The 20,017-nt window shown below is 42.1% G+C and overlaps 3 protein-coding genes across 3 annotated transcripts; 2 read left to right on the top strand and 1 right to left on the bottom strand.

Annotated features, from left to right (window-relative positions):
* Nucleotides 1-2,827: 2,827 nt before the first annotated feature.
* On the top strand, nucleotides 2,828-6,643 carry LOC111953422 (regulator of G-protein signaling 20-like). The gene is made up of 5 exons (XM_023972673.2): nucleotides 2,828-2,937; nucleotides 4,034-4,194; nucleotides 5,439-5,522; nucleotides 5,973-6,207; nucleotides 6,347-6,643. The coding sequence occupies exons 1-5, from the start codon at nucleotides 2,929-2,931 to the stop codon at nucleotides 6,539-6,541; spliced, it is 684 nt and encodes a 227-aa protein (XP_023828441.1). The 5' UTR covers nucleotides 2,828-2,928; the 3' UTR covers nucleotides 6,542-6,643.
* A 745-nt stretch (nucleotides 6,644-7,388) lies between these two features.
* On the bottom strand, nucleotides 7,389-9,881 carry LOC111953421 (lysophospholipase 1). The gene is made up of 9 exons (XM_023972672.2): nucleotides 9,548-9,881; nucleotides 9,221-9,252; nucleotides 9,022-9,087; nucleotides 8,842-8,889; nucleotides 8,681-8,751; nucleotides 8,473-8,546; nucleotides 8,264-8,365; nucleotides 7,868-8,044; nucleotides 7,389-7,723 (listed from the first exon to the last, which is right to left on the bottom strand). The coding sequence occupies exons 1-9, from the start codon at nucleotides 9,614-9,616 to the stop codon at nucleotides 7,673-7,675; spliced, it is 690 nt and encodes a 229-aa protein (XP_023828440.1). The 5' UTR covers nucleotides 9,617-9,881; the 3' UTR covers nucleotides 7,389-7,672.
* Nucleotides 9,882-9,897: 16 nt separating this feature from the next.
* LOC111953419 (large ribosomal subunit protein uL15m) lies at nucleotides 9,898-14,289 on the top strand. Its single transcript, XM_023972671.2, has 5 exons — nucleotides 9,898-10,087; nucleotides 10,487-10,644; nucleotides 10,821-10,986; nucleotides 13,546-13,669; nucleotides 13,780-14,289. Exons 1-5 carry the CDS (start codon nucleotides 9,983-9,985, stop codon nucleotides 14,115-14,117), a joined length of 891 nt encoding a protein of 296 aa, XP_023828439.1. The 5' UTR covers nucleotides 9,898-9,982; the 3' UTR covers nucleotides 14,118-14,289.
* Nucleotides 14,290-20,017: the final 5,728 nt, after the last annotated feature.

Genomic DNA, 20,017 nt, shown 5'->3' with positions numbered 1-20,017 from the left:
AAATATAATCACATGTGAAGTGTTCCAAAACCACATGGTTTCATAGGATTTCACATGTGAAAGGTTATGTGATCATGTGAAAATCCACATGTGAAACCTTTTGTGAAATATCATCATATGTGAAGTGTTCCAACACCACATGGTTTCACATGATTTCACATGTGAAAATGTATTTTACATGTGCAAAACATGGAAATTCCACATATGAAGTGTTATAAATCCACATGGCTTCCCAGGATTTCGCAAGTGAAAGGTTATGTGATCATGTGAAAATGTATGTTAAACCTCATGTGAAATACAGTATCATCACATGTGAAGTGTACCAAAACAACATGGTTTCACATGATTTCACATGTGAAAGGTTACGTGATCACATGTGAACATCCACATGTAAAACTTCTTGTGAAATATCATCACATGTCATGTGTTCCAAAACAACATGGTTTAACATGATTTCATATGTGCAAAACGTAGAAATTTCACATGTGAAATTATGTGATTTTACACATGTGTAATCATGTGGACTAAGGCCTACCTTGTCTTCAAGTAGATGATTCTCTGCTTGGAAACTAATCACGGGTCTATATACAGTTGAAGTCGGAAGTTTACATACACATAGGTTGGAGTCATTAAAACTCATTTTTCAACCACTCCACAAATTTCTTGTTAACAAACTATAGRTTTGGCAAGTCGGTTAGGACATCTTCTTTGTGCATGACACAAGTAATTTTTTCCAACAATTGTTTACAAACAGATTATTTCACTTATAATTCACTGTATCTCAATTGCAGTGGGTCAGAAGTTTACATACACTAAGTTGACTGTGCCTTTAAACAGTTTGGAAAATTCCAGAAAATTGTCATGGCTTTAGAAGCTTCTGATAGGCTAATTGACATCATTTGAGTCAATTGGAGGTGTACCTGTGGATGTATTTCAAGGCCTACCTTGAAACTCAGTGCCTCTTTGCTTGACATCATGGGAAGATCAAAAGAAATCAGCCAAGACCTCAGAAAATAAATTGTAGACCTCCACAAGTCTGGTTCATCCTTGGGAGCAATTTCAAAACGCCTGAATTTACCACGTTCATCTGTACGCAAGTATAAACACCATGGGACCACGCAGCCATCATACTGCTTAGAAAGGAGGCATGTTCTGTCTCCTAGAGATTAACGTACTTTGGTGTGAAAAGTGCAAATCAATCCCAGAACAACAGCAAAGGACCTTGTGAAGATGCTGGAGGAAACAGGTACAAAAGTATCTATATCCACAGTAAAACGAGTCCTATATCGACATAACCTGAAAGGCCACTTAGCAAGGAAGAAGCCACTGCGCCAAAACCGCCATAAAAAAAGACAGACTACGGATTGCAACTGCACATGGGGACAAAGATCGTACTTTTTGGAGAAATGTCCTCTGGTCTGATGAAACAAAAATAGAACTGTTTGGCCGTAATGACCAAAAAGGGGGCCGCTTGCAAGCTGAAGAACACCATCCCAACCGTGAAGCACGGGGGTGGCAGAATTATGTTGTGGGGGTGCTTTGCTGCAGGAGGGACTGGTGCACTTAAAAAATGGATGGCATCATGAGGATGGAAAATGATGTAGATATATTGAAGAAACATCTCAAGACATCAGTCAGGAAGTTAAAGCTTGGTTGCAAATGGCTCTTCCAAATGGACAATGACCCCAAGCATACTTCCAAAGTTGTGGCAAAATGGCTTAAGGACAACAAAGTCAAGGTATTGGAGTGGCCTTCACAAAGCCCTGACCTCAGTCCTATAGAAAATGTGTGGGCAGAACTGAAAAAGCTAGTGGGCGCAAGGAGGCCTACAAACCTGACTCAGTTACACCAGCTCTGTCAGGAGGAATGGGCCAAAATTCACCCAACTTATAAGCTTGTGGAAGGCTACCCTAAACGTTTGACCCAAGTTAAATAATTTTTAAGGCAATGCTACCAAATACTAATTGAGTGTATGTCAACTTCTGACCCACTAGGAATGTGATTAAAGAAATAAAAGCTGAAATAAATCATTCTCTCTACCATTATTCTGACATTTCACATTCCCGAAAATAAAGTGGTGAGCCTAACTGACATGAGACAGGGATTTTTACTAGGATTAAACGTCAGGAATTCTGAAAAACTGAGTTTAAATGTATTTGGCTAAGGTGTATGCAAACTCCCGACTTCAACTGTATAATTTAATCCATTTTGAATTCAGCCTGTAACACAACAAAATGTGGAATAAATCAAGGCGTATGGATACTTTTTGAAGGCACTGTATGTGTTTTCTCGCCCATATTAGCAGCAAAGATATCTGATATTTAACTTGGCGCTGCTTCGGTAAACATATTCAATACAGCATCCATCAAGTCCTATCAAAATTGGAGCGCGCCTTTCTTTTAAGATAGCTAGATCGCTACTGCTATCTGGTGGCTGTAGGCACCTACTGCTCTCATGTGCAAAGAGAGGCCATATCCATGCGCTCCAATGAGGTAAGGTGGTTTTCCAGCTATGAGTTGGCTGAAATATTTGGCCTTGTATCATGGGAAGACGTTGGTCACAAATTCTAACACCATATCAATGACCCAAACCATTACATAGGCGTATTATGATTGGTTTGAAGTCTGGACCCTGTATCATGATGATGAACTTAGAATAAAATCTCTTTCACTAATGGTCTGTGGGTGATGAATCGGTTTCTTCAGTTGCTGTGAAGTAGGCTATGCTACAGATGATAATATGAGAGCATTATCAACCATTGCGCGAAGCCTCCAGTAAAAGCTGGTCCGCCCTTCTTCAGAGCTTCAGCCACAGAACATATTTTTGCACTCGAACAAAACGCATGCGCATCGAGCAAAGCAATTTGTCCGTTGCAGACCAGCGCAGACGGATGTGATCGAGGCAAGAATCACCTGTATTCTGGCATTCATGGTGACAGTGAGTACAGTTACATTGGAATTTCCTCTTTGAAATATAATTGAATGCTAAACTGTGAATTAGATTCAACACCAACAATCCAGATGGCAAATGAGAATTCAGTCAGCATAATCTACAATAATTATCATTTTTACACATGATTGGGGACTAGATAATTATTGCCAGCATAGTTTCTTGACAATCTCGTTCTATCTTTGGTATGTAGCTATCCAAATGAATGGTTATGTATTTATTGCTGTAGTCATAACTTGCACCAGATGCCATGTTGTCCATTTTTTAAGAAAAATACTAATGCTTTAAGTATTGTATTAGGCCTATAGTCTGTCAGCATACAGTATTTCGTTACATGTATTCTTAGTCTTTATTATAACCTAATACATGCTTAAAATGCGGTCTAACCCCCAAGGATTCATCTGTGTTGCATCTGAGGATGCTAGGATGGAGGCAGTAACGCCTTGTCTGTATAACTAACACCACGCCTCCGTCTTTCTCATGCAGTGCATTTTTCATCACAGAGCGCGTTACAATAGTTTGATCCTGCAAATGATAGGCTATAATGCTTGGTAATAGGCATTTAATAGCTTATATATATTTATGCATTACTGTCAGTGACAGTATTTTGCATAGCCAAATGGTACTACATTTCTCACTATAATAAGTTAAAGCTTTGACAGTGTAAAAGTTCGCGCAGGGATCATTCTYTTCTGTTGAAGTGGTCAGAGTATTCCGCAAGACATGCGCACTCGAAATGATGTGACGACATGCCATGGTGATTCCCTCAGTAATATTTTTCCTCTGAGATGATTATACAGTACCATGGTTTCATGATGTTGTACCAGTCTTTAAAATGTCGTATCCCCCCCCCCCTCCCCTCATCAACCTTTTCCCTCTGTCATCCACATGAAGATATGGATTAGGGATGGATGACTGATACCTGCCTTCTATGTCATCATGTTCTGGACCGAATTGATTGTCCAGGTGGTATAGCCTAAAACGAATGCAGTGTGCTGTATTGTTTTGTCGGGGTGTGTGTTCTCCTGTATTGTGGGTGTGTCTGTCCTACATCTTCAGCATGATGTTGTGTCTTGGTCTGCAGCCCATGGGGTCCGAGCGGGTGGAGATGCGCAAGAGACAGATGCAGGTACACCAGGAAGCTGCTGCCGGTGTTCTCCAAACGCAGCACGGGATGGGGAACACGCCCACCAACGCCTCCAATGCCTGTTGCTTCTGCTGGTGTTGTTGCTGCAGCTGCTCCTGGTAGGTACCACTATACCAAATATTTTTTATAACTAAACCAACATAGACCATAGCCTGTCGTTTCCAATAGGAACAGATGAGTCATAGTGGGAAGAACAAGCAGGGAGGTGGGGAGAGCCAAGCACGAGCTGGTGAGGTTTCCTATTGGCCCTTTCTAGCATATATCTGCATATTTCCGTTGGGGAACGCCTACTTTGTGAAATGCGTGTGTGAAGTAACTCAATTCGCCTTTGCACTCCTTTTAAACAACCAGCTTTTTAAAAACTTTAGCAAAGGCCAAAGTCAACAAAACTTTCTAGTTTCTAGTTTTGGGAACATAAAACTGTATTGAGATCAAAAGTTTCATCGATGAGAAAATGTGCAGAATGTAGGCCAAAATCCATATCCTTCCATCTTCTCCCACTGCCGGCTGCTGGATTTCGTGGCAACGCCAAGCTGATGCTTCATATTTATACATCCAGTGAAAGATCTGTCTCATTGTTCTATCTGTGACAATACTGTCCATAGTAAGGGGTTGCTTACCTAATAGCACCCTATTGCATATATAGTGCACTTCTTTTGACCAGGGTGCATAGGGCTCTTGACAAAAGTAGGGATCTACATAGGGAATAGGGTGCCATTTGGGACATAGAGGGACCTACTGTAATGAGATTCCATACCATGTTCCTACCAACACTCCAAACTCTTACGCTACATATACTCTGCATAGGACACAAACAGCAGAGCATGAAAACTGAGCGGCAGCCGGTTACACACACAGTCTCATTGGGGGGGGAAACACAGGGACATTTATGTTATGGAGTTATTGACATCTACGTAAGCAAGTTATGCCTCTTCCTGTTGTGTGCAGAATAAGAGCATGCTAATTCAGTCCCCATCGAGTGGGAATAGTCTCTGTCTCCACATCAACCTCAATTCAGTTATGCTAATTGTCGCAGCGCTACAAAGTGTGGCCGGGGAGCACAGATGTGGTGGATTCTCACAGGGCTTTAATTAGACTACAGGTGACTGCCACACCAGGTGTTGCAACACATCTCCAAGGACTGGATGACAGTAGTGTTTACGGAAGCCCCCCCCCGCAGAGCTCACGAAGCAGGATGTGCACCTCCCACCACTTTTTTTCACCGCTTGGAACTAACAGCATGCCTCTCTATCTGCTACCCACCATCCCAATTGTCAATAGCTGAAACACACATTGTACATTGATACATTTTCTATTTCTATTGTTTTTCACTGTTTTTCAGTCTGACTGTTAGGGCGGATGATGAGAGGATTAAAAAAAACACCTATGAGAGGAGGGCAGAGGAAATCACAAACTGTGATGACAGGTAACTTCTGGAATACTCTGGTCGCCATTTGCGATCAACATCAAAATCATATAACACTTCACTAGTTCAAGATTTTAGTCAATCAGATGACTAGGGTTGTGTGAGCGTATAGGTTGTAAGATTATGCATATCATTGATTCGAATATTGTGATAACTATTGTATAATAATGAGAATCAGCTCTTCACAAGTATATCCCCTATACAGCTAGCCACATACTTTAAGAAAAACAAGAAGAGGGGATATAGTTTAGCCTGTTTAATGTCGACTTTAAATGGGGTCTCTAGACATGGAGATCCTATTAAATGACTTATATGTAATTTAATGTTCMGAGTAATTATATGTTCGGAGTTCCATATGTAATTGTATGGAGCTAGAGCTGAAACATTGACATTGAACAGTCTCAACGATATCTACTGTATGAAATAAAGAACATGGTCCCTCTTTTGTAGCCCCAAGCCTATTCTGGAGGATGCGATGACATGGACCATGTCATTTGAGAGGCTGATGAAGAGCTCTGCTGGGCGGGGCTGCTTCCGCCAGTTCCTGAGGACAGAGTTCAGTGAAGAGAACATGATGTTRTGGTTGGCCTGCGAGGAGCTCAAGAAGGAGACCAACAAAACTGTGGTGGAGGAGAAAGTACGACAGATCTACAAGGACTTCATCTCCATCCTCTCCCCTAAAGAGGTGAGCCTACACTGCCCTAGGCATGTATACGACTGAGGTGCTTTACTCTAATTGCGCTATAAGTTCAAGCAATAAGCCTATAAAAATGTTTTTCTCTATAGTGTTCTTATTCCCTTTAAATGGTTATTTCCTTCTCCAGGTGAGTTTGGACTCGCGTGTTCGAGACGTGATTAACAAGAACATGTTGGAGCCCACGTCGCACACGTTCGAAGACGCCCAGCAGCAGATCTACACGCTGATGCAGAGGGACTCATACCCACGCTACATGAACTCTACAGCGTACGCAGAGCTGCTGCAGGACCTGGCCGAACAGCCACCTGCCACAGAGCCATAGACTCTCACTCACCATCAATCACTCTGCACTGCTTTTAGAGGACACTTGTCTTATCCAAATGGGGGTTTAGGTTTAGCTTTCAGTTACAGTTCAAATGTTGATTGATCAACAGGTCAATAAGCTGTATTTACCAAACAGTATTTATTAAGGTGTAAACTACTGTTTATATTACCTTGAATATTGACTTTCCAAAATACTCAGAGCAAGCAAGAACATACGCTAGATTCAGTTCCCGATTGCATATATATATATATTTATATTTTTATATATTCCCTAGCGCTTGGCATTGCACTTTTCTGAGGGGGAAGCATGTTGTATCAGTGAGCACTGCATTRGTGTGTAGGTCTATTGTCAGCCTTGAAGCATAAAATTAGGTTTGACTTATTGTTAAGAAGACATGGGGAAGTGCCTTGGCATTAGATCATTCACCTTCAAGATCGTTTGAATAAAATATCACAGAAATGGTGCAACAGTTGATCACAACAATAGTAACTTTTTACATACAGTGTAAGCTGATACCTGGAAATAGATCTTGCCTGTGGATTTAAATATTGTGATGCTGATTCAGTCCAATTTTTTTTCTCACACAAAACGTAAACAGGAATATAATATATGTATGAAATAAATAGAATGTGACCATTCATATATGGTATTTGTGTATTGAATTGACAGAGCATTGCTTCCAATTCTTACAAATCTATTAAAGCACAATACTTCTATGCCATATTCTTATTTTACTGTTGGATTATATCAGGGTTTTATACATTCATTAAGTTATTTATTACAAATCAACATATTAAGATTCATATTTTCAAACCATACAATCTAAGATACTCCCAACACATGTATTCCCTGGAAAAGATGGCATCCCAATAGCAAATAGCTACACTACTGGCACCTGACAACATTAACAATTCAAATACTGAGGATTCCACCAGGCTCCAGCAGAAAATACAATAGTTTTAGTTATGATGTCCCTCACCCCAGCTTGTCTCTAGCCCTAGGGCCTGTCTCTGACAGCCAGGGTTAGCAGGTTCTATTGAATGAGGTCTGTGGTTCAGACAGTCTACGGAGCGTCACAGGTGTCACCTTCGATGAGCTCTGATGGCGGTGGGTGTGTGGGTCTAACTGTTAGATTGGAGGAAGCTGCTTTTCAATAAACTGCTTGATATCCATCATTTCCTGTTGGACGTAAGAAAGACAAGTATTACTGCACAAAATATAAAGTCATTTCATATCAATTCAATAGTGCATTTCCAAAGTCTTCAAAAAGTGCCAATCTTCATACTAGTCTCTTCTCACAGCCACTGTGCAAACCATACTAACCTCAGGGCAGGCACTGTGTGGCATTCTGGGATAGGTCTTGAAGATGATGTTGGATGGATTGCAGAGGGTCTTTAGCTTCTCTACAGTGAGACATCCAAACATTACGGGCACCAGAGGGTCCGCCTCGCCATGGCACTGCAGGACATGCATCTCATGGTTGGCAGAGTMTCTCGATGCCTGAAAAAAGACATCATTATGGTTAGATTTAAAATCAGCCACGATTTGCAATGCCTCTTAAATGATTTGGTCTGTCTTGGACTTTGAACATTGTTGATTTGTGTTATTTGGTAAAGTAACAAGCTGATAGACTGTTTGCATTCCAAAACAATTGAATGGATCATATGCAAAACCTAAGCGCACCACAGAACACTTCTAGTGCAGGATACAGTGTATTACCTGGGGGAAGGAGTTCCGTAGAGGGAGCCAGCAGCTGAGAGCAACCACTCCCCCCAGCTTCTGTTGGGTTGTGAGAGCTGTGTACAGAGACAACGCTCCACCCTATTTATGCCAAAGCACACAAAAACATGAATACTCACTGTCTTACCACTGAATTATGTATATTTCAGCATTGTTTTACAGTTTTTTGTTGTCATACACTAGTCTACCTGAGAAAATCCACCAAGAACAATTCTGTGTGATGGTATTCCATTCTTCACTTCTTGATCTATCAGTGCTTTAACTGAGGAGATTGGAAGCAGTCAATCAAATCAAGCTCAAATAGAATCATGTCAAGCTCAAGTTCATTCCGTTTTAAACTTCATCATACTGTAATGTCCTAGTACTGCTACATTCAACCCTACTACTCTAACTTACTATTCTCTGAAGCCTGTTTAATACCAGCTTCGTCTTCCTCTGCATCTGTTTGCAATCCGATGATGTCAAACCTAAAACATAGAGGGGAGTGATTAACCCAAATAGTACTGTTCTTCGATATTGCCTACTTAATATAAAATGAAAGAGACTTCACTTCTTACCAGGAGGGCATGGACATGCCCATGTTTAATGTAACAGGCTTGATTGGACTGAAAAATCAAAATAACAAAAATATTTAAATGTCAGTAATAAATGTGTATACTAAACCCAATGTCATCAATAATCACTATCATCAACATTATCCAAATACAGGAGCTGTACTTGTCCACAGAGGTACTCACGCGTGAGGACAGATGTATTTCACATGTGGTGTCCGGATCCCAGCAAAGGCCTCTGCCCAGCCATGYCTATGAACAAAAGCAAATGACATTTTATGAGCTATAGACTACAGTGAATGGAAATAATAACAACAGATAACCCTTAAATCAATGGTGAGTGGAAGGAGTAAGATGAGGGATGAAAGTAATGAGCTGCACATACCCAGTGTCACCTAGGCCATGAAGAAATATCACCTGRAATGCAAAATAGATACATAAATGTACAATGTGGTTAGCTTTATTGACAACACTTCAATGTCTATGGTTGGTATATCTAGGTCAGGGGTGGCCAACCCTCCACCTGGAGAGCTACTGTGCAGGATTTTGTTACAGCTCTACACTAAAACATTTGATTCTAGCTTCCCACTAYTGGTCCTTTACTGGGAATACAGACGTAAGTGAGACTATAGTTTTAATGTGAGGGCAAGTTATTGCCSGCAACAATAAACTATGCATTCAAAACTCGCTGTCAAAAATCATCTTAACTCACCGCTGCAGTGGCTTTCCGAGCGGCAGGTACAATAGCAGGCAAGGGCACTGACATACTATTACCGCACATACAACGTACAGGCAGCTGGTATTCGCCAAGAGAATTGACAATGTATCCTTGGATGGAACGAAAACGTTAAATTTGTATCGCCCTTGTTATTACATGCGATAGTTGCGGGAACAGTATGTTTACGTACTCGCGGGCATCAGTTTGGCAGAGAGAGAGCGCAGTAAGAATTCATTAACTGGTAAACCCAGTGGATAGGACAATGTACTAATCCATTCAATTCTTCAATTCGTAGAAAATACAGATGGTCTAAAACTCTGTGAAACAATGGCACTTCCGCTTCCGGCAAATGCCAGATTGTGTGTCACGTGAGCCATATCCATGGTAGCCGATTTTGTCCTTGGGTTACGTTGACATGTGGAGAGGACGATGTCTTTTACGAGAAAACCTGGTGGGAAGGCATTAGATATTTTGCAGAATTTGCCTCGTATTTCATTAGCAAACTTACGACCTGAACCGGGGACCAAGAAGGCTGTAAGTATGCGTTTACCAGACCATCAGTTGCTGAATAGCTAGCAAGCTAACTAGCATGGCTAGTAGTAGCCATKAGCTAACGTTAGCTAGCTACTGTAACTTAGCCAGCCAAAGATGGCTTGCTTGTACAAATAGTAACTAGCTATAGCTAAATCTCTTGTTTACTCCTAGAATGTAAGCACAACATCTGATTTTAACACAATTGGTCAGTTATCATCACTGTCTGCTACATCAAACACAAGAAAATAGCATAGTAAGTTAGTTATAATTTCTAGTCACACAGTTTTGGTCTTGTCTAGCCGTCTCAAACAGACATTTGTTACATGAATTCATTGTGCCAATGACAAACAATTAGCGATTCTAACGCTGGTATTTTTTATCTTGTKTATTATTTTGCAGGAGAAGAAGCGAGGCAGAGGTCAACATGGAGGAAACAGAAGTGGCCGGGGTCACAAAGGGGAGAGGCAGCGAGGCAACCGACCTCGCCTGGGGTTCGAGGGGGGTCAGACTCCCTTCTATCTAGCCATCCCCAAATACGGCTACAATGAGGGACACAGGTAAATACATTGATGTCCATTGTTGAACACTCCAGATTCTATCATCAAATGATCATACTATACAGAGTTGGTGGCCTAGAAGCAAAAAAGGCCTTGTAACTTTTCATACTGCATCTCTGTACATACATAGCTAGAGACAGGAGATTATACTCACAAATTTGTGCTCTTCTTCCCAGTCGGCGGGCTCAGTACCAGCCCCTGACCCTGAACAGGCTGCAGTATCTGATTGACCTGGGCCGGGTTGACCCCACTCAGCCCATTGACCTGACTCAGCTGGTTAATGGCAGGGGAGTGACCATCCAGCCACAGAAGAGGGACTATGGTGTTCAGCTTGTTGGCGAGGTAAGATGGTTGTCTTGGCTACGTTCACGCGTAAACTGTCATAGCTAGCCGATGTCTCCGCTTGATTTGGGGGAGTTAATTGTTACAGAAGCTTCAATTAAACATTGGAGATGAAGCACAGTCTCACAAAGGCAGTTGAGTGCTTATGTGTATGTGTAACAGATGTTAATTGTACTCTCCTTGCGRTGTTTTGTCCAAATAAATCACCCCYGCCAGTGGTCCCAGTTGAGCATTATTTATTATGWTGTTAAATAGGAAACAGCACGTTAGTTGTGCAGGGCTTAATGATGTTGATGGCTGTCGATGGTAAAATCCCTTGCATCACATTTTCATACTGGGGAGACCTGARGTTCACGATCTCCCCCTATCTGCAAGCGGGGCCAATAACAACACGCCATGTCATCGGAATTGAACCAACCAATAAGAATGCTTGAACATTAAATACACCTTTCTCTAGAGGCAAGTGGAAYCATAACCATCCATGTTACATTCTCCCTTGCTGAATTACACTTGCATACTATAAAGAAACAAAACGAGGTATGCAATACCTTGCAATATATATGTCACTAAATATTCCAGTGCAAAGACTATTCTCTAAAGAGAATTAGGAGAATTTAAAGACCCCGTAGGAAAACATGCATGTTACATGTTCAGTACACTCAGTGACAATAAGAACCWTRATCGTGGACACCCTTCAAAACTGTCGCCCTCATGGAGGTGGGTACTACATACTGGTACGTCTTCTTCTTTGACAGCAAACTTTTGGTAACGCGATATAGTACACCCATTTTCAGAGTTATCTTCTCCCAGGTCTTCAGAATCTGCAGAGCCTCAAGTGGTTCATGGCCACGTTCCCTCCTAGAAGGTCTCCGGCCCCTGTCCATGTAGAAGAKAACTCTGGCGAGTGCGTCATCCTGGCGCTGCTTTGATATCAGGTCGTCACGGGATAGCACTCTCACATCTGACATCTCAGATGGCACCAGTGACTGAGTGRGCTGAGGCAGTAGGAYCGCACAGTTCTGTAGACCAGCCTCCCCTTGCGACCTCAGGACTGCTGACACCGCTTCCTTTGACAGAGAACCAGGAGAAGGATAGGAGGTAGTTTAGCAGTCCATGACAATTTCACAGGCATCTGCCTCAATTGACGGTGAGCAGCTCTCGAGGTCGAATGGGTGGTTCGACCAGCAGAACACATCTTGCACCTTCTCAGCATGTACTCCCGCAGCTTCTTCCAGCAGGGCCTTGTATGGAACCCTTGTGATGCGGTGGAGAGCGCTCGGCTGCACAAATGGCTGTCTACTGAGTGCATCAGCAATGACATTCTTGGGACCGGGGATGTACTTRATGTCAAACTCGAATGGAGCAAGMTTAGCAACCCATCTCTGTTCACAGGCGTCCAATTTGGGCTTGGACAGGATGTATGTTAATGGGTTGTTGTCTGTCCATACAGTAAAAGGCTTGCCCCTTAGCCAATGACTAAACTTCTCACAGACGGCCCAGCGTAAAGCAAAAAACTCTAACCTATGGGCAGGATACTTTGACTGTGCATAAGTAAGTGATTTGCTAGCGAATGCTACGGGTCTGGCCGCAGACACATCCTCTGGCACCTGGGAGAGGACAGCACCTAAGCCATTACTAGATGCGTCTACAGACTGCAAGAAAGGTCTACTAAAATCAGGGTGGGCTAGCATGACCTGATCGAGGAGAGCTTGTTTCAACTGACTAAAGGCCTGTTTGCACTCACCAGTCCAGTCTGCTGCTGTGAGTTTCCTATGGTTTCCTCTTGCCTTTCCCATGGCTTGGTGCCTTCGTACCAGTTGTCAGCCCATACATCGGCTTAGCAATGGTGGAGCACCCCTCAATGAACTCRTGGTAATAGACTATCATTCCAAGAAAGGACCGAATCTTCCCCTGGGAGGGCACGTCCATGTTATCCTCCATGAGATCCTTCTCTGTCATCCCTGCAATAGCCTTCACTTTTTCTGGGTCTGGGGCCACACCTCCTTCACTGATGACATGCCCCAAGAACTGCACTGACCTCTTCATGAAATGGCATTTCTTTGGAGTCAATTTCAGATTATGGGCTTTGAAATGCTCAAAAGCTGATTCCAAGTGTTGCAATCCAAGTTCTTCAGTCGGGGAAAAAAACAGCACGCCTTGTCATCGGAATTGAACCAAACAATAAGAATGCTTCAACATTAAKTACACCTTTCTTTAGAGGCACGTGGAAACATAACCAACCCTGTTACATATGTAATGCAAGGAGTATGGCTATTTCTTGAACTGCATTGTTGGTTAAGGGCTTGTAATTAAGCATTTCACGGTAAGGTCTACACCTGTTGTATTCGGCGCATGTGACAAATAACATTTGATTTGGATTTGATTTGGATCTGTAGTTATTTAGTGCACCTATCTTTTGCCAGTAGGTGGCAGTATTTAGCTAATTAAGATTGTGGCTGTCATTATGATACCCAAAGACTGTTTTCCCCATCCRGCTAGTTTGTTCTGTTTTGGAAGTCTATTTTATTTAATGTTGCATCCAATTGTGTGTGTTACTAGGGTGCTGGTATCTTTGCTGCGAAAGTCAACATAGAAGTTCAGATGGCATCTGAAGAGGCCATTGCTGCCATTGAGAGAAACGGGGGGATGGTCACTACAGGTTTCTATGACCCCAGAAGCCTTGGTGAGTAGTAGTGACACATTAGGCCAAAACTTAATGATCTTGCTATGACGCCACTTAAATTGTATACATTTTGGAGTGTTTGTAACCCTGTGCTTTCCTCTGTCTGTTAGCGGTCCTCTGTAAGCCTGTCCCATTCTTCATAAGTGGACAGCCCATTCCAAAGAGAATGTTGCCTGGGGAAGACATGGTCACCTACTACACAGATGCTACCAACCGGGGTTACCTGGCAGATCCAGAGAAGATTCAAAAGGCACGGATAGCCTTGGCCCAGAAGTATGGCTACGTTTTACCGGACATTTCCAAAGACYAATTGTTCCACATGCTCTCTATGGTAAAGAACCCCAGACAGATCTTCTTTGGCCTCTCGCCAGGCTGGGTAGTCAACATGGCCGAGAAGAAGATACTGAAACCGACCGATGATAAACTGCTCCAATATTACAGTTCATAAATGATTCAAATTAACATGCTCCGTTGATGTACATAAATGTCATGATTTCTTTGTGTGATTTTTTTTTTTTAATTTTAAAGGAATGTCTCTGAGCACAACTTAGACAATAGATTCAGCTTTTCTTAACACCACTGATCTACTGCGTGTGCTGTATTAAATGTTCATCATTTAGTGCCATTGTTCTGTCGTTCATCTTAGGGGTGTTTCACCCAAAATCTGACAATGTATTTCTACGGTGCGGCTCTGTATGTAATGCACCGTGCTTTACGAGCAATGCTTATAGTGGATGGAGGAGTTCATTTCGATTAGGTTACATACATGGTATGGTCGTGCACTGATCAGGGATATTCTTGGGATAGCGGACACTTGGACTAATGTGTTGACTTTGATAAGTAACCCCACTGCAGTCTCGGATGAAAGTGCTGTAATGATCACTTCCGCTGGTGGCGCTTTAGTTCCCCTAGCTGGAAACACCGATGTCCAACATGATGGAAGGAACATAGACCCCAACAGGTGAGGGGGAAATAAGAAAAATAAGATAACTCAAAGAATGAAAACAGGAAGCAGATGCCTGCTGATGTGTGTTAAATGTAAAATGGGCTGCCTTGGCTGGAGAAGGGGGAGTTTGAAATGAGTCATCGGCAGCTGTATCCTGGCCTGGACGTTCAAACGATTGTAACCCCCCCCCCCCCCCCCTTGTTTGGAACACAATCTGAGGCATACACACTTGTAGTTCTACCCCTGTTATGATCTTAAGCTGACTGAAATGTAAAGAGTATTTAGAAAATGCCATGATTGTGTATTGATGTAATGCTCCAAAATCACTTCCTGATTGTTATCTAAATGATAACCCTTTCCGGCAATACTAGGGTGAGGTATTCCACATCAAAAAAATAATAAATCAAATCAAAAAAGGCCCATATATTCATACTGTATTTCCCATCCCATTCCATTTTTTTTTTAAAGACAAAACGTGCTCTCCATAAATAACTTGGTATTCTACGCTGACATTGTCTTTCTGCTGCATGAAAGTCTTTATCTAGGGAAGCATATGTTTGTGTGTGTGCGTGTGTAGGGGACCAGCAGCTCAGAAGTCCCACTGCCATGCTCTTTCTATACTTGTACTGATGATGCAGGGATTTTCAATAGAAATAAWCTTTACTTGGGTTCATATGAACTAAACAATGTTGGTATGAATTTACTTGTATTATTTTATCTGTATTATCTAGTGTGTGTATTGTAATAGGAATTGCCAAAGGTGGCATAGATGTCACCTTGTTTGGTTTAGACTTTCACAATTGCAATGTTAAGAGGAATTGTACAGTGCACAGCTGTTCATTTCTAAATGAAAAATGTCTTAATCCCATTGTTACTACTTAGGTGGTTAGATATCTTATTATGCTATTTCTGTATACTGTGCAAAGGTCACATTCGAAGGTCATCGTGAGTGTTTTTCTAGGTGGAGTCATGTGTGAATYGGGGGTGCAGGTGATGGAGGTGGGAATCTCAGGATTGGCATCTTGTTGGCGATAATAAACCAACATCTACACCTAGTAGACACTTTACACACATGTCAGGCCCTGCCAGGAAAACAAGCCTGAAATCTTACAGCACAGTACTTTAAATAAATCACACCACAGGAAAGCAACTAAACAATTACTGTTTATTGCAGAGCTACYGTCCTTATCTTCAAAGCAACAGAAATCCTTTTGAATCTGGTTCTGGTTTAAATCTTCGGGATGGTTCTCTGAAATCCCTAGGCTGGAGTATATGTTGAATGTTAAGTATCTACACAGAAAGCATCACTTTAATATAATAGTAGACTAAAGTGTTATTAGACTCAACTAAATTAGACAGACTAAACAACGTTTTATAGAAAGGCCATCATTTGAGTTCCCTAAGCAATTCTCCAACATTTAAGATTTCAAATATTTGCTGGGAGTTTACAAAGCATTTACCATGGCTTGTGCTCCAAATCATCTAATGTCTGAGTGTGATAGTCTGCCCAGTTCACACTATCTAATTAAACATTCAACATTGTCATTGTCCAAGTAGACCAGATCATTGTGATTGCCTATCGGCTATCGCTGAGTAGGTCGTTTGGGACAGACGCAGATATCATGGTGTCTCGCAGGTCTGGTGAGGGTTATACACGGATACTTATCCAGACCAGTTAATAATTAGAGGCGATTACAATCAGATGGAGCTCTGTCTGTCTGCCAGGGGGATCACACAGGCAAGACAGACACACAGACAAGACTAGTGACAGGACAGGGAGGAGCAGTGGGACAGTACAGTGGGACAGATCAAAGGGCTAGGGAACCAGTCTTTACCTTTGGTTAAACTATGACAATCTGGTATAGTGCACAGCACCATGATGGGATGCAGTGTCCATGACAGCGCTGTAGAACAGCAGAGAGGCTCAGTGACTGAGACTGTCTAGAATAGATGTATAGTGCAATAGCCTGCTGTGGCAATACAACACCACTTCATCAAATGCCCAAGCTCAATAGCCCAGATAATAAAAGAAGCACTCAATTTAATAGATAAGGGTCTTATCAGAGGGCCAGGTCCAGAATACAATTGCTCATTTACAAAGAATAGAATTGTTTTTAGGCATGACTGAAAATGATCTTCCCGTCAATAGCGTATTTCAGAGCTGCGGCGCAATGCATTTTGCAATGGAAGACATTTGTGTGTAACCCACAAGGGATTTACACCAATAAATCATCATAGGCAGGAATAAAGTTTTAATCCGATGATAGGATAAGGACAATGAAGTGCTTTTTCCTCATCATGTCACAGAAGCCTGACACAATAGACAGGCGTCGTTGGTTCCTGTTGGATCTCTAGATGCCTCTTTTATATTTGTCTTTTCTAAACCAACAGTGTTGTGTTCTTGCTAACATGCTGTTTATTGGGCATATATTTGACTTCTTCATAACCACTGAATGTATTACAACATTGTAATATCAGTACCTAGATCGTGTTTGTCTTGTTTTATTTAATATTCCAAGCATTGGACTTAAACATATGAAAAGAAAACTGAAAAAAATGGATGTATTAAAATATATATTTCAAGTGTATCTTTTTTWAAAACGCAAATCACCCTTAAATAAATACATAATCATGATGAAATTACCGCAAAAATGATGTAGCCTAATACACCCATTCTGTGTCTGGCCCCTGCTACTGCAGCACTGTATGCAGCCTGAGTTTGATGGTCTGAGGATAGGTTTTAAGCTCTGTTTGGGGCTAAAAGCATGGTGTGTTATCTGCTCTGAGAGGTGGGGACATCATTGTGTTCAACTAATGAGACCACATTAAGCCACATTAATCCACATTAAGGGAGGGGGGTTAATCCTCTCAGTTGTCCCCACGTAGGACAGACCAGGGCAGGGCACTGTTTACAAGTGCTGGGGCTGGCACCCAGGGCTGAGGCCTAGTCTATGGTGTGTGCTCAAAAACCTGATTAGCACTGGCTTGATGCAGGCAGAAGGAGAGAAGAGGGGGGAAGGCTGCTGCATAGAATGGTGTCTGAGGCTGACAGTGTAACCGATGCCAGCCTCCTGGGTCCATACAATACAGTAGGAGTCTGAACCAACAGTCACCATACAGAGACCCACTCCACATAATGCCATCTCACATGGTTTTGTGAAACAATGCAGTTCACACCTCAAACCTCAGATCACAGGTTGCTATGAACAGCCACTGTATGGAAACTCACCCGTATCTCCATATGGGCCTGTTTTATACGAGTCCACTTGAATACAGAGGTTCGTTAACAAAGCCCCCAAGACACATGACCTTGCTTTACATCCTCTTGTTAGAAATACTCTTTTTTTTCGGTCTCCATTTTGTTGTTGCACATTTGTCCTTGTAGTTACTTCAAACACACAGAGTATCAAAGTATGGTTGGTGAAGATCATTCTAGGATGGGAGATAATAAGATCTGCACATTTTAACTTCAGTTGCACCGCCTACCCTGCGAGCACACCGCACTGACACAGCAGTATGGTTCCACTGGTGATTYAGGTGAGTATATCCAGCCAATCAGCCTCACGTCACTCCATCCAGTGAGCTTCCTCTTTCTACTGCATGTCCTAGGTCCATCAAGGGACAGAATTTGCTCCAGCGTGTCCTAGGCAGGTACATACATGATCCACATCCAAGCCACTGTCCTAGCAGGGATCTTTATTCTGARCTGTCTATGGCTGCATCTTCCCACAGCCCCAGTAATCCAGTGAGCGTGTAGCAGAGAAGGTGCTCCTCAGGCAGGGAGACTGGAGTGGAGACACCTGGAGACCTCCAGTGCTGATCCCTCCACTTGTGCCATCCTGGCTCACTCCAAATCAGACTGAAGACAGAGAGGAGTGTCTCATATATGACTTCTGTCCAATACAATGGAACATTGTGATGGGGAATCTTCAGAGAACAATCCCCATACAAACATTATAGTGACCATTCAGCAACAGCACTGTCCCTAGTTGCTTAGATTTCAACAGTCACAATGGCATGCATGAAACAATGCAATGATATGGCTACTCTGGGCATACTGACATCCATTCAGAGATTAAGAAACCAATTAGATTAAACATTACTCACCTACCTGCAGTTCATGACAAAACAGAATTAAGAAGGTTAAGAAGATAATGAAAATCTAGGACAACTCTAAAAATAAATCAAAATGTCTTATTTTATGACCAGTAAATGTCAAAGGTACAGTTGAAGTCGGAAGTTTACATACACCTTAGCCAAATACATTTAAATACAGGATCACCACTTTATTTTAAGAATGTGAAATGTCAGAATAATAGTAGAAAGAATGATTTATTTCAGCTTTTATTTCTTTCATCACATTCCCAGCGGCTCAGAAGTTTACATACACTCAATTAGTATTTGGTAGCATTGCCTTAAAAATTGTTTAACTTGGGTCAAACATTTTGGTTAGCCTTCCACAAGCTACCCACAATAAGTTGGGTGAATTTTGGCCCATTCCTCCTGACAGAGCTGGTCTAACTGAGTCAGGTTTGTAGGCCTCCTTGCTCGCACACGCTTTTTATGTTCTGCCTGCAAATTTTCTATAGTATTGAGGTCAGGGCTTTGTGATGGCCACTCTAATACCTTGACTTTGTTGTCCTTAAGCTATAACTTTGGAAGTATGCTTGGGGTCATTGTCCATTTGGAAGACCCATTTGCGACCAAGCTTTAACTTCCTGACTGATGTCTTGAGATGTTGCTTCAATATATCCACATAATTTTCCATCCTCATGATGCCATCTATTTTGTGAAGTGCACCAGTCACTCCTGCAGCAAAGCACCCCCACAACATGATGTGCCACCCCCGTGCTTCACGGTTGGGATGGTGTTCTTCGACTTACAAGCGGCCCCCTTTTTCCTCCAAACATAACGATGGTCATTATGGCTAAACAGTTCTATTTTTGTTTCATCAGACCAGAGGACATTAATCCAAAAAGTACGATCTTTGTCCCCATGTGCAGTTGCAAACCGTAGTCTGTCTTTTTTATGGCGGTTTTGGAGCAGTGGCTTCTTCCTTGCTGAGCGGCCTTTCAGGTTATGTCGATATAGCACTCGTTTTACTGTGGATATAGATACATTTGTACCTGTTTCCTCCAGCATCTTCACAAGGTTCTTTGCTGTTGTTCTGGGATTGATTGGCACTTTTCGCACTAAAGTATGTTCATCTCTAGGAGACAGAACGTGTCTCCTTCCTGACATGACAGCTGCGTGGTTCCATGGTCTTTATACTTGCGTACTATTGTTTGTACAGATGAACGTGGTACCTTCAGGCGTTTGGAAATTGATCCCAAGGATGAACCAGACTTGTGGAGGTCTACAATTTTTTTTCTGACGTATTGTCTGATTTCTTTTGATTTTCC

The sequence above is a fragment of the Salvelinus sp. IW2-2015 genome, linkage group LG27 (assembly GCF_002910315.2).
Source record: "Salvelinus sp. IW2-2015 linkage group LG27, ASM291031v2, whole genome shotgun sequence".
NCBI classification, from domain to species: Eukaryota; Metazoa; Chordata; class Actinopteri; order Salmoniformes; family Salmonidae; genus Salvelinus; species Salvelinus sp. IW2-2015.
Note: the sequence above shows the minus strand (reverse complement) of the source record. Positions and strands in the feature narration are given on the sequence as shown.